The sequence below is a fragment of the Ammospiza caudacuta genome, chromosome 12, assembly GCF_027887145.1.
Source record: "Ammospiza caudacuta isolate bAmmCau1 chromosome 12, bAmmCau1.pri, whole genome shotgun sequence".
Classification (NCBI taxonomy): Eukaryota; Metazoa; Chordata; class Aves; order Passeriformes; family Passerellidae; genus Ammospiza; species Ammospiza caudacuta.
The window spans coordinates 8,931,339-8,946,478 of NC_080604.1; the positions used below are offsets into that span (position 1 = coordinate 8,931,339).

The 15,140-nt window shown below is 37.8% G+C and overlaps 1 protein-coding gene across 1 annotated transcript in view; it reads left to right on the forward strand.

The window, feature by feature from the left end:
• The window catches only part of CACNA1D (calcium voltage-gated channel subunit alpha1 D), a 168,920-nt gene that overhangs the window by 110,145 nt on the left and 43,635 nt on the right, over positions 1-15,140 (forward strand). The window contains exons 21-30 of the mRNA XM_058812735.1: positions 1,780-1,839; positions 5,941-6,047; positions 7,143-7,230; positions 7,705-7,812; positions 7,980-8,032; positions 8,292-8,438; positions 9,113-9,314; positions 10,439-10,597; positions 11,273-11,383; positions 14,347-14,376. Coding sequence (XP_058668718.1) covers positions 1,780-1,839; positions 5,941-6,047; positions 7,143-7,230; positions 7,705-7,812; positions 7,980-8,032; positions 8,292-8,438; positions 9,113-9,314; positions 10,439-10,597; positions 11,273-11,383; positions 14,347-14,376 — 1,065 coding nt within the window. The remainder of the gene's footprint in view (positions 1-1,779; positions 1,840-5,940; positions 6,048-7,142; positions 7,231-7,704; positions 7,813-7,979; positions 8,033-8,291; positions 8,439-9,112; positions 9,315-10,438; positions 10,598-11,272; positions 11,384-14,346; positions 14,377-15,140) is intronic.

A 15,140-nucleotide genomic window follows, 5' to 3' on the forward strand; every position in this document is an offset into this window, starting at 1 on the left:
ATTCATAGCATGACTCTCACATTCTTGTGAGTTGGGTTTGCTTTGGATTGGGTAAGAAATGGCTGAGATGGTGCAGCTTGGTAGTGATCCGTGGGGACTTTGGGGATGCTTTGATAGAACTTCCAGCCCTTTCCTGTTTTAGGTACAAAATAACCTGTAGAGATGGGCACAGAGTCAGAGAAACTCTTCTGCATCCTGCAGGACAGGTGGCCCTGCTGGGGCTGCAGAGGTTGTATCTCTCTGCTTCTTGCTGATGTTGGTGCAACCTCTGAAATGTTGTTGGCATTCTCTGAAAACTTTCCAGCAAGTTTAGTAAAAACCAAAAAGCTAAAACTTTCTCCAGAGGTAAAAAGAGGCCAAAGCACAAAGACACTCTTCATGCACTATTCAGCAGAGCAGTGTACTTCCCTTATCTACAAAGCTGGACCAATGTAATCCTATAAATAAATCACACTAATTGGTAGGAAAAAGAGAGAGCTGGTGGAGAATACTGAAATCGTTATTATAGAAATGGCTTCAAGGGCTGATAATTGTGTTTGTAACTAGAGGAGCATTAGGAAAATGTCAGTGGAGAGTGTGGTAACTGAAAGCATTATTTCTGTTTGGGACACAGACAAAATATGTGAGGGATTTCAGGAAGGTGTTGCCCTCTTGTTGTAAGTACTCTCACACGCCCCAGGCCTGCATAATTTTCTTTTCACTGCCTTGAAGGTTCATGTTCCCTCCATCAGCCAGGTCAGCAACAGAATGAAAATTTAGAAACTGGAATGCCTTTAACTATTTTTTATTTTATTTTCAGTCTGGAGTGCATTGTTGCTGATTAACCTTTGTCATCTGGATTTAACATTTGCCTGTTTTTTCAGCCACACCAAGGGACAGCAGGATGGGATATTCTACGGAATATGGGGGGAAAATTATTTGTTCTTATTTGATCTATGACTAATTTCTTTGTGCATTGTCTTTTTATTTTATTTCTCCTTCCCACTTGGTTAGCTGCTGAACTGCAGGAAGGATATTTCTGTGCACAGCTGTTGGCTAGGTGGATTGCTGGATCCTTGAGACTAAACTCCCAGCCTCCTGCAGTTCACTGATTTAGGTGTTAGTGATGTGGCCACAGCTCTGGGTGGTTCTGAAATACCCGTTCTTGTGCAGTGAGGTCAATCCCACAGCCACAATCCTCTTAGAAACTTCATATCACTGTGCAACTCTTGTGGGTTTTTTAGATTTCCTACAAATAAATCACTGCTGTATCTTTCCACTTCAAGGAAAAGGGGTTGTGGTGCTGATTTTAAGTGATTAATTATTCATTAATTTTCTTTATGACACTCTGCACAAGCCCATACAAGAGCAATATAATGTAGCAGAATGTGGGGTGATCTGCACTCTAGAAGCAGCCACTGAAGTTTTATTTTGTGATGCAATACTTTGGTAAAAACCACAGACATTATTAATAAATATTTATTCTTTGTTTAAGATTCTCTGCTAAAGGCTGAAGAAAGTATCTGTGAAAGCTGGTAGAGGAAAAATCTGAATTGAAAGAAATTTTGCCTATTTGGTCCTGTCAATTATTGAGGGGTAAAATCTAATACCTGAGCGCAGTGGCATCTGTTCAATTTTTAAGCAAATAAAAATGGTTGCGCAATAGATAGAATTTTAAACTACTTTGTCTAAATCCTCCATGTGTCTACTTAGATTAATTCAGGTGTTGTGTTTGTGGTCTAAATTGTGAAAATTATTAAGAGATGGATTTCTTACTGTGGCACATATTATACCTTGCAGATACTTGGTTACTTTGACTATGCTTTCACAGCCATCTTTACTGTTGAAATCCTGTTAAAGGTAATGCATTGTTAACTGATCCTTGTTAGCCCAAAAGCAGCTTTAGCAATAATGTTTGTAACTTTTTGTTTACCTTCCAGATCCTAGGGTATGCAGATTATGTCTTCACTAGTATGTTTACATTTGAGATCATTTTGAAGGTAACAGGTTTTTAAAGGAAGCTTGTTTAAAAGGATTTTCCTTGTGTGTCACCTGCCAAGAAAAGGCCCTTGAAGTGTTCTTTGCCTTTTCTCTAAGCTATCAAAGCTGAACTTTTTTAAACTAGAGGATTTTTTTATTTGACAGTTCCTCATAGTTTTGATTGGTTATTTTTTACCATTGGGTGCATGAAGAAGCTGATTTTTTATCATTACATCAGTATAATAATTCATTTTTTACCCTTTTTAAACTTACAGTTGTTAGAAAAGGGAAAAATCAATCACTGCGCATGAGCTTTTCCTTCTCCTTGCTCTGGCATTTCTGAAAGAGATAATCAGTCTTATAAGGAGGGAGCATGTAATTTCTCATTTATTTTGCTGAACTATATCCACAGAGCTAAAATAGTAGATAACTATTTTCTTGCAATAGGACTTGCAAGATATCTTGCATTTATCTATCTATACACTAAGATACTTTGCATTTATTTTGGGCATACATTTAAATTCACAGACAGGCATAATTATGCTTGCTTAAATGTATTACCCATGCATGAGCCAAAAATTGACATTTTAATGTATAGTTTGTGTGCTGATTATTAAGGATATCTATTGGGGTTACTCAGATATTCAATGTACAGGATTTACTGTGGTAAAGAAGATAAATAACCAAAAATTGCATTCACATGAAACAGAATGCTGAACAAGGAAGTAAAATTTTTCACTGGAAATTGGCGAAATGTTTTTTCAGAGATTTACATATGATTCATAAATGTTTCATGCTGTGCTGATTCTCACCTCAAGTTTTTGGTTGAGTAACCCTGATTTATACACTTAAAAATTGCTGGCACACTAAGAATCTGTACATAAACTATGCATTTCTGGTTGAGGATTAAGCTTAACAAGATCTCTTCTCCCAGCTTTTGCTCATATTGCTGTGCATACTCTTCACAATGCAATTTGATTATTACTAATTGGTGCAATATTTGGGCTGTTTACAAGATAAGCTGTTCTGTAAGTAATAGGCTATTTTTATGCTTGTGAATTTTCTCCCAGGCTTAATGTTTATCCCCTTATTTCACATTTTCAGCAGTGAGAAGCTTGCTATAGAATTGATTATTCTTATTTGTAGCACACGAAAATAAATATCCAGGGGTTTTGTTGCTAGAGAAAGGCCAAACTAAAGGAGAGAGCAAGGCATTGAAAAGAGCTGTAGCATTAAATCAGACTAGTTCCCAACTATGAATTTGGGAAGCCATAAAAATATTTTAGCATTGTAACTGTGGCAGAAGAAAGGCAGTTAACTTCCACATGCTCTGAGCAGCAGGTTCTCCAGCTCCTGCAGTTTCATTTGTGTTTTTCTAGGAGGCAGAGGAATTATAAAGGGCAGGATAAAGAGGCATAAGTGGATGGGTTAAGAAAAGCAACATTCCTGCAAACTGCAAGAGATTCTGGCACTGAGCAATTCATGAGTTATCCAAGGGAAGCAGGAAACTCTAGAGCTTGGGCTACTGAAATCTGGAATTTTAAAGATTACAAGGAAACAAGAAGCTACATCACAACCAAAAATGTTGCTGCTTCTGACTCTGGTTTCTCCCAGAAGCTCTGTAGTGCACTCACATGCAAAGGAAAATAAACTCTACCATGCAGATGTGCACAGTCAGGAGCTGACACAGACCCCTGCCTGCTTTGCTAACCTGTCCCAGCCTCTGGCTTTGCTTGCTTGTGCCTGGGGCCCTCCCTGTCCTCTGCTGTGCTTCCCACAGTGTCCGAGCTGTGCAGAAGGAGAGTGCTCTGCAAGGAGGAAATTCAGAACTAGACCTGCAGGAACAATAGTGCTCCTTAATTTCCAGGCAAAAAAAAATATATGAAATTGAAATTAGGATAATCAGAGGTAATATTATCACCTGTAGTAAAGAAACTTGTACAAAAGCAAGCATTAAACCAGAATAACTCTCAGCATGTAAGAAGTTTCCCTGTGCTCTTGCTGCTCTCAAACAAGGATTTCCACATTGCAGTGTTGAGGGTATGAATGAGGATGTGAATAACAGAAAAGCTGCAACATCATTTTTAAACATTTGAGAATTCTCTCTGCATGACATTGAAATTCAGTTTATCATGCTGTTTAGACAACTTGGGAAAGGTGAAAACATCAGAGCAAAGGTGAAATTAGGGATCTGTGCTTTCTACCTCCCCCTACTGCGCTGATTCCACACCATTTAAACTTACTAGAGAGTTGTAGCAAATTCTTCCACTGGGATTTGTGGTGTTTGAAATATGAGTCTCCATGTGAAGATGGAGAGATATGTACCTCACCTGCACTTTAATGTCAATTATTCACCTAATTTTTGTGGGAGTTGTTACATGAAACTTTGTGTTCTGCTCTTATCATATACAATGTACATGGGTAGTTGTAGATAGATGTTAATTTGATTTTCAGGGTTATTTTTGTGTTCAGCTCCCAACAGAGTTTAGATGTACTCTGTATAGCTGTAAGCAAACGAGCTAATTTAATGGAAATTTTATAATATAAATATGTTACACGTCTCATCCCATGGCTTAGGTTAAAGCTTTAGCATTTTTACTCTTCTAGCTTTTGGGAATATTTTTATCACCAAAAAGAGGACTTAAGAACAGAATAAGGAAATTAATTAATTTTTGCTTCCCAGAAAAAGACATATTTCCTTTGCAGAGGCCCAGCCCTTTACTGGTGGTGCTGGTTTGCCATGCAGAAGGCCTGGAAATGTCTGACACTGAGCAGGGATGCAGTGCACTGGGATGCCCATTGCCTGTAGCTCTGCTCTACGCTGGGCACTGTCTGGAAATCTGCAGTAATCTGCTGTGAGGGGAAACGAAACAAAATCTATTCCCTACTCCTCGAGGAGCAGAATAGAAAGTAAAGGGAAAGTAAAATGCACAGTCAGTATGGGATGCTCCCTAGATGGCATCAAATTTTCTTACCTATGGAAAACAAGGAATAGTTCAGTGTTCAGGCTCTGTGAGAGGATCTTGAGGCTGAAGAAATTAGAATTCTTGTGATTGAGCTGACTATGAGGTGTTTTCCAGAGGTATCCTAATGGTTATTTGGATTCCTCTGTGCCATTTTAAACTTGTATTTACTTACAGTTATGGTAGGAAGTCTAATTGATGGATTTAGGAGTCAAATTCAGCTTTATGATACCAAAAACCATCTGCCCAGGTGCTGGCTGCAGCCATAATGAATAGAGCCTCCTTCACTGGCTCCTAATGAAACCTGCAAATGATGCATACAAGATCCACTTTGTAAGCTTTCTCAATTTAAATAAAAGGACAGAAAACAAAAAATTTAGAGAAAGCCCAAAAGGGAGAGCAATGTTTGATATTCCCCACAGAACAGCAAAATTTAGGGACCTCTGATTACACAGAACACAAAACATCTGTTGGTTGTTCCAGGTTATTCCAAGACAGCCACTCATGTCTGCCATAAGCCAAAGCTAAATAGCCTTGTAGTGCTGCCTTAGGACAGCCTTGTCCTGCTTCTGGACCAGTTTTGGCTCTCAGGTGTTGGCAGTACATTTTCAGCTCCTTTTCAGTTCTTAAGATAGTATGAATAATTAGGAGTAAGAATTTTGACCTTACAGTTTAGTAAACATGGAAATCTCAAATGATTTTTTGTAGCAATTTTTTCTAACAAAGGCCAAATTAATTCAGGGTAATGATCTCAGCCTCATCTGTTCTTACACAAAATAAAACATTTGTTGATATCAGAAACAATTAGCATATTTATTGATGTTGCTTGAGAAGAATTTTTCTGATTTAAATGAAAGATTTAATGTATGTGGAGGACTTGTTTTATATCTCAAAGGATTTTAGAAAGTGAGATAGTATTGTATGCATTCACACTCCAGGCAAGTGTCTTGTAAACAGCCTAAATGTGAATTTGAATAAATTGAAATATAGACTAAGTGTGTAACAATTCTATTTTTAGATGACAGCTTTTGGAGCATTCCTTCATAAAGGGTCCTTCTGCAGGAATTATTTTAATTTGCTGGATTTGCTGGTTGTGGGCGTTTCTCTGGTATCATTTGGGATTCAGTAAGTACTACACGCACACTGTGAATGGTTTATTTTTGCTCTGGGGTTTCAGACTGAAATCAGTGTTCCAGCTCCTTTTGTTCCCCCACGGTGTGTGGGTGTGCAGTGCCAGTGCTCAGGGATGGGCTGGCAACAGGGAGTGCTTTCCATGGAGGGTGTTGTAATTCATCACTAATATGGGCTGGAAACAAATTACTACTTCCCACAATTACCAGGAGAGCAAGGAGGAGCCCCATGACACTGGTATTGGTACAGCAGGGATTTCCTGGAGCTGCAGGAGGTTTAAATCCCTTCCTTTGAGCCATTGTCACACCTGCAATCTGATTTTATGGGCTTGGTCTTTCAATGTTGACCTGTAGGGATATGGAACTAGACCGTGTTTGAGGGGGGAGAAGTTGTACTTTAATCAGTTTGTAAGTGGTAGTGGAGAGGGTTTTTTTATTTGTTTGGTCAGACTAAACACAGTAAAAGAATCTAAATGTGCTTCTTGATTCATTGGGTGTTTTTTCCATATTAATAATAATCTGTGAAAGCATTAGTGACTAAAGAGCAGGGGAGGGTGTCAGGCAGCTGCTCCCCACTCTGGGCCCTGCTGGTACCAGACCTCCCACTGCACAAACTTTCAGTTTCACAGGCTGTTCTTTAGAACACTCTGCACTCTTATTTCCTCCTATGCAGTCCTAGCTACTTAGAGAGAATCAAAGTCATTTGAGATCTTTTCATCTGAGGTTAGTTGGAAATTGAAGGATTCATTGATTTACAGGATTTACTCAGTGTCTTCAAAAGAGCTTGTCAACACTGGAAAATACTGTGGGGACTATTTTGCTCCATTATGGTCTTAGATGAGCTTCTAAGCTGTTAATTCCAAATTTGCTCCAGAAATCAAAATGATTCTTATGGTATTTATGAGGTCAGTACTCTTTTCTAATAATAAAGAATCAATAAAGAATAAAGAAAAACATTGTATACGTATCTTATAGTTCTAGTTGGAAGGTTTTTTTTCAAATTTCACATTTCAAGTATTTGCAAGCATGTTGTTATTCTGTAATAAAATCTGTTACCTTAACAGTAACAGTATAATTTTTTTTCTTCTAGATCAAGTGCTATCTCAGTCGTGAAGATTCTCAGAGTTTTAAGAGTCTTGAGGCCTCTAAGGGCAATAAACAGAGCAAAAGGACTTAAGGTGCTTATTTTTATTTTTTAAGTTATATTTCTGTTGGCCTGACCCTTCAGTCCTGCCTCAGGTTAATAATTCTTGCTCAAGAGAAATTGCCTGCAGAAGTTCACAGAGCAAGGACAGAAATCAGTTATTGATTGTTGAACATGTCTGGTGTTGGCCAGCCCAGGCTGTGCCCACAGTTACAGCAGTCTGTGCGTGCAGGAGCTGCCACTGAGCTCATTTGGACTGTGATAAGCCAACCCACCAGTGCATTTCAGTTCTTTATCCATAATGCCTATGTAATTTCTAGTCAGTTGATGTTGATGGGTCTGTGTCAACAAACTTACAGACAAATTTAGAAAACCTGTCAAATTACAGTGTTAGGTATTATGCTGGCAACAGAAAAATAGTAATTTTAAAAAAGAATGCAGAAATGACTTTTATGATATATGGTCTGTGACAAATTGCATCGAAACATATTTTGTTCTTTCTTTCCAGCACGTTGTTCAATGTGTCTTTGTGGCTATTAGAACTATTGGTAATATCATGATTGTTACAACTCTGCTGCAGTTCATGTTTGCTTGTATTGGGGTGCAGCTGTTTAAGGTAAGACACTGAGAATTTACAGTCCATAAAGAACAGAAAAGCTGAATTGAATTCTTGGTGGTTTGTTGCTGGGACTGGGCTGGCTCCATCCTGAACCAATCATAGTAAAAAGCTTTTATTTTGCATATTCTGCATTTTGTCATTGCTTTTTCTGTTTTTATGTGTAGGGAAAATTCTACAAGTGCACTGATGAGGCCAAACAGAACCCCGAGGAATGCCGGTGAGGACAGCTTTGCTCTAAGAATGTGCCACATTTTGTTCTGAATTACTTAAACTGTGCATGGGCAGGCATTGTGCATGGGTCAGGCTGTTTAGAGTAGTGTGAATTGGAATTGTCATCTTAATCCCACCAGAAAACACAGGTTAGCAAGGAAATAAAGCCAACATGAGGAGGCAAGGGAGGAAACAGCTTTGAATGGAGCATTGAGTTACCCTGAGGCCAGTTCAGCATTTCACTAATGCCAGTTTCTTTCCCACAGAGGGATTTACATCGTCTATAAGGACGGAGATGTCGATAGTCCCATGGTCAAAGAGAGGGTCTGGCAAAACAGTGATTTCAACTTTGACAATGTCCTGTCTGCTATGATGGCCCTGTTCACAGTGTCCACCTTTGAGGGCTGGCCAGCGTGAGTGGGTTCTCTGTGTTTGCACAGTGTTATTTCCAGAGTCGCATTTTCCAGAGCAATTCACTGTCATTTAACAGACAGTTTTGGGCAATAAAGCAGTTTTAAGTGGTGGTGTAAAAAGGGAGGAAATAAAGAAACCTATCATCCTGAATCTGGGCACTTATCCCATATTTCAGGAAAAATAAGAAAAGGTGAATATTTTGGTATTGTTTGGTTCCCAGTCTTGCTACATTTGCTATAAGGAACTTTTCCTCAGCTCTAATGGAAGTAACAATTCTAGATGCCTATCAGCCTTAAATCAGGCTAATTTGAAAGTTTTAGGCCTTCAAGTAAACTTTTACTAAAAAATTAGACAGCAGTACACTCATAGAAAAATCTAGAAAGAGCTAATTTCTACTCACTATATCCCTAAATGAGAAAATTTTACTTGAGGTAATAAATAAATAAATGAAAAATACAAAAGTTGGGTCATTAACTTAATTCTTTCAGAAAAAAAAAGGAATACAACAAAGTGTGTTGTGATTCTTCTGGTTTCTGTATTCTTGCAAGCACTATCAGTAAATAGAAGAAGATATCAGTGAACATCAGACCATTGCTGAAACCTGTCCTCTCAGTCTGAATACTTTGCTATTTTGATTTCATTGGTAATAAAGATAAATTTTTTTTTTTTTCAGGCTGCTCTACAAAGCCATTGATTCAAATGGCGAGAATGTAGGACCTGTATACAACTATAGAGTGGAGATCTCCATCTTTTTCATCATCTATATCATCATTATTGCTTTCTTTATGATGAACATATTTGTTGGTTTTGTGATTGTTACATTCCAAGAACAGGGAGAACAAGAGTACAAGAACTGTGAGCTGGACAAAAATCAGGTTAAAATAAATAATGAATTCTCAAGTTTTGAAAGTAGCCTTTTTTGTTTATGCATGAGGAGCATCCTTTCTGCTTTGGGGCAGAAGAGGGCACCAAACACATAGCTTAGTATTTATTAATTTTTTTACTATCTGGATGTTTATTTAACTGACTATTCAGGCTGTTGTACCTTTCTGTGAGCCCAACCCATGAGTGTTTTTGTTGTGAAAGGTGTCCACTAAGCTTATTGTCTTCCTAGCATCTTGCATTTTGGTGTCACATTAATAAGAATACAGCCAGGTTATCCTGAGGCAGAGATAGGCTTTACACTAAGAACTGTAAAATGGTTTTGTGTTCCAAATAGTCTGAAAGTGTCCAAAGTTCAAGTTTTCAATATATTCCACTTCTCACCCCCATTTATTTAGAAATTCACTGGGGATGTTCAGATTAAAATTGCTAAAATCTGTCTCCATTTACTGTTTAATCCTTTGACGGAGAAACACATAATTTTTTTGGTATTTTTGGCTGACTTCATTTAAAGAAAGCCAAGCATGAGATGTAGCCAGGATTCTTTCTGCACCATGTGCCCCATTAGACAGCACTGTAAGAAATCCTTCAGAGACGAGTAGGAGGCTCAGCCCTGAAGATTCTGGGCACTAGTAGATTATGAGATGAATCCATGATGTTCCTACACATGTTATTTTACTGGGCAATTTAACTGGGCTATTAGAAATAACACCTCCTAAGTATTTATTTTGCTGATTCTAGGAATTTATGCTAGGTGCATTGGTGGTTGACAAGGGAGTAAAGACAAAACATGGTTTAGAGAGGACTTAATAGTCTTGCTATGTACTATATCCATACATACCATAATATATTAGTGCATAAAGGCAAAACCCTCCAGAATTTCCATGAGCATTATTTGATTTTTGCATGTGGCTGAGTAGTGGATATGGTTAGACAGAGTTGTAAATAATCAAGTAAGGAGTGGTGAGCCCCTTCTGCTTAATAATAAAAGGCCCTAAATCAAGTAGACAGGCTGGTTTTGACAGTTACATTTAACAATTTTCACTTAATGATTGTGTTCCCAGTTGATGATCTGCTGGGTTTTAGTCTGACAGTTTTTGCTGTATTTGCTTTCCAGAGGCAGTGTGTAGAGTATGCCCTGAAGGCTCGTCCTCTCCGCAGATATATCCCAAAAAATCCTTACCAGTACAAGTTCTGGTATGTGGTGAATTCTACTGGATTTGAATACATCATGTTTGTCCTCATCATGCTGAACACCCTTTGCTTGGCTATGCAGGTAAAGCAGAAACTTTCTTGAAGCTGTTGGCATAAATTGAGGGGAAGGGTATGGGAAGTATAATGCCTTTAAATTATGGCAACCTGTATTTTTTTATGAAGTAGAATTTTAAAGAACTTCTGATTACAGTAGTTTTCTGTGACATGTTCTAGTTGTCTCTTTCTTTCTCTAGTATTTCAGATTTTAGTAAGAAAAAACATGGTTTGAATTCAGTTTACAAAATCATTCTGCTTTTTTCAGTATAGTTGCATAGACTGTCCTCTTAAAAATATACCTCCTACACACTGTGTTATTTTGTGACTACCATGCTTCAGGCTCTCTAAGCAGGTGTGACACAAGCCTGTGTAATTTTAAAACCTTGCATATAAAACTTGGGCAAATGTTGTTATCTAATACTTCTATTTTGAGGGAACAAGTTTTCTCTGGAGATTCCCTTAGGATGTTGAGGAATGACAGTTTTGTTCTGCTCTGTGCCTAAACAGAATGAATTTGAACAATTCCATGCTTGACCAGGGATACTCAGCTAATCTTTCATGTATATAAATCTGCTTCACAAATTTTACTAGAAAATGTTTTTCTAGGCTGATTTTTTGTCAACTTTGTCTTAGGCTGCCTTGCTTTAAGTTCACATTTTAAAGCCTTTACTTTTGTAAGTGTTTTATTTTTCATTCACAGCACTATGGACAGTCTAAGCTATTTAATGATGCCATGGACATTATGAATATGGTTTTCACAGGAGTGTTCACTGTTGAAATGGTTTTGAAACTGATTGCATTCAAACCCAAGGTAAGTTTAAGATATGCTTTAATTAGGTCATCACCACAGGAATTAAGTATGATGAGTTTCACACTTGTATATTACTCAAATAACAAAAAGAAATAACATTTCCCACCTTTATCTATCAGAGAAATTATAATAGAAATGTAACTCCAGGAAATGAAATGCAGATATCAGAAAAAAATCTAACGAAGTGGTTGATGAGATCTGGAATATTTTGACGTAATAAAAATGTCCCTTTCTAAATCAGATAAATAATTTCCTGTTAGAAGCATTACCACATCTCCTGTTCTGGGTACTACATTCATTACTTGACACTAATTTAATCTCCAGTAAAGACCTGTATCCAATATAATTTCCCATTCTAAAATGTAAAATAATTTCTTTACTTTATAAAATACAGCCAAGTATTACAAACATACACATAAATAATTTACATATGCAATATCCTTTTTAGATTTTTATGTTTTCAGTTATATATACATAATATTTGGTAGAAGGGCCCACACTGAGCGGTTGGTTCCTTATTTTAAAGGGACACTGTCAATATGAATGATGCAGGCACATTTTTAAAATAGATTTGCAAGAGAAACTGGTAACTATAATCGAAAAAAAGATAAAACTGTCCTGTGACAGCTAATGCAGCCTCTTTTTTCAGTTCTAATACTGCATTAATGAAGTGCAGAAGTTAATGATGAACAAACAGACTAAATTTGTTTTTAGTACAATGAAATTAATGTTTACTCTGGGCTATGTAAATGAGTAAAAACGTGCTCACTTGCTACACTTGGAATTTGAGAAAAGCCAGATGAGCCATTTGAGATTTACTGCTCTCACCACCCAAGGCTGGTACTTTTCCTTTCCCATTGCCCTCGTTTTCAGGCAGCCAGGATCCGTGCCCAGGGGCTGGCAGAGCTGTGCCCTGTGCTGGGGTGCAGCAGCCCTGGCTCTGTGCAGCCCATCCCTGCTCTGAGCCAGGCAGTTCTGCGCTCCCAGCACGGCCGCCCGCAGCTCAGGCTGCAGCAGCTGACTTGCAAAACTATTTATTCAGCTTGTATTAGTACTGAGATAGGCTGTGCAGCCTGAGCTGCTTGGTTTAAAGCCAGCTTAATTTGCCTGCAGAGGTGAAGCAGTGATCCATCTCTAGAGATCGGGTGTTGAGATGTGAACTGTGGAGTTCGGGGTGAATGTTTGCCCGCTCTCCCGTGGTCTCGCTCTGCACTGTCCAGTCCATTGTACTCTTCTAATGAACTTATTTGTATTTTTGTGTCAGCTATCTTATTTAAATGCTAAGGGTTTCACATAAAAAATAGCACCATTTGAGGCCCCAGAGGAGATAGCTCAGCTGTGTGGACCACAGTGTCATGAGTATGCTGGTTGTGTTTCCTGATCTGTATTTCCTGTTCTATATCCTTGTTTTGCACAGAGGACTTTGCTGCATTTTATCATCTGCTTTTTGAAAGAAGATTGTGAATCCTTGTATGGTTCTCCATGCACTTGTGACTGTAGTCAGAAATAGCAGCTAATGCCAAACACAGTGGTCTGATCATGAGTGTACAAATCACAGTGCTCCATTTGTACTGTGGGCTTCCTACTTGTTAGCAAATGCAATGTGTTAAAACTGGTCTCTAAGACTCTGTACAATTTGAGCTTTAATTCTGTTGCAACATGCTTTCTATCTGACTGGATGCTTTCCCTGTGAGACATCCCTGGATCTGAACCCTGAGAGTTTGAAAGGCAGACACTGCCAGTGGCAAGGTCTCCTTTCCTGAATTTCGGTCCCCCATAGGTGCAGAACACCTTAAACTTTTTAATTAGCAGGACAAGTTTTAAAGACCATGATGATAATCAGACTTTTGGAAGAGACTAATGAGCAGGAAGGAGTAAAGTATATTTAAGGTTGTTCCTGTTATTCTTTGGAGCTTGTAACCTTTAAAATTATCAGATACTCTTCAACAAAACCTATTGGCAACACATATTACATAGTTCATTAATAATCAAAAATCAGGTAGCAGCCTTAAGCAGCATTTTAATGTCTTTAATCTAAATTTCAAAATAGATGCATGTTTAAAACAGCAATTAATTGCTTTAACTCATATTAAAGTTTAATAATAGTAGGAACAATCTGATACCAAACTTAATGCTTTGCTTCAGGATCCATGAGGAAAGACTGATAAATTTTTTCTATGTCTGTGTCACTGGTGGGTGGGTTTCTTAGGTCAGTCTGACCAGAATAAAGTTTTATTTATTAATTTTGTGCCTTTAAAAAGTTATTTCAGAGATGTTCAAAGCATCAGATAAAAACTCCATTTAACTCTGTAAAAATAAGAATAGATAAAAACCTGTTAACTTTTATCTCATCTGCTTGACAGTGTCCCCTTAATATGCAGACAAAAGGCCTGTGAAAACGGTGATCTTTTGGTTTTGCTGGTCATATAAACTTAAGGCTACTATAAATTATTGATGCTCTTCCTATGATATTGTGTTGTGTAAAACCAAGGCACTGCAGGCTGCCTTGCAGCTCTGAAATGCATAAAACCTGGAGAAGTGCTCAATAGCAAAGGTGATGCTGAGTGTCTGGCACACTTGACTGGAAGATTGGATCACACAAGGCTTTGCAGAATGAGGCCCTAAATTTTCCAAGAGAGTACTAAAAGAACTAAAATATTTATGTGGTAGATGTCTGGAAACATATTTTGTTGCTAATTCTCTATGCCTACCTATTCCCCAGGATTTGTGATTTTGTCCTTCAGCATTTGTCAATGAGCAAATTTTTCATAATATAAGCTAAAAGAACAGGTCTTTTTCCTCACATTTGCTAAAATCTGTTACTCAGCATGGTTCAGTGCCATTCAAAACAAAATACAGCTTTGGAATCAAAAATAATCCATCCACACAGACCGTATGTACAGCCTCCTGGTAGCCAGTTGTTGCTTAAACTTGTAATGATTTTCCATGTCGTTTTACATCAGATTTTTGTAAGAAAAAAGGAAAGATGGCTAGTAAGTGAATTGATCTTGGGTCCTTGCAGTGGTGAAAACAACTTATTTGCATGATGTTTATTTGCTGTGACTTGTCCATTCCTCCCTTTTCCAAAACCATCTTTATTTTCTCTTAGTTTTTTGTTTATTTGTATGCTTTTGCTTTACATATTAGTTTGAACAATATTTGTCTATACTGATGGAAAAGGTTTCACAAAATTAAGAAATAAATGTGTAAATTATTTTAGCTGTGAAGTGTTTTAGCTGTATTGAATCAAAATGTGACTTTTTTATTTCAGTGCTTTATCTTGTAGCATGTCTAGTGAAATAACTTTTTCTATAGCTGAAATTATCCTTTATTTGGAGAACCTTTTTTGGTTCCATTTGTAGAGGAAGATGGATAGCACAGCTCAGGATTGTGCTGATTATGTGTTTGCTGTTTGCCAATAGTCTCTTATTTTGTTTATCTGTAGATAAAAATACTGCTATTCTAAAATCAAGGAAGGTACTTAGAAATAAGGAATGCAAATGATCAGGAAGAACATGAGGAGAGCAGCTCCCTTTCATTGGTTGGCAGCTGCTAATCTCATTAGGATTATAAAATTCAATATTGCTGGGATGGTTCAGTGTGATTCTCAGCAAAGCTTTGGGAATTTCTTGTTCCCATGAGCAGGAGGAGTAAGGAGGGAGCAGCAGGGAATTGTGCAAGAGCTCTTTGGAGTGGAGGCATTTCTTCAGGAGGCCAAATCCAAGAGCACTGGCTTTTGCCCCAAAACTGGAATTGG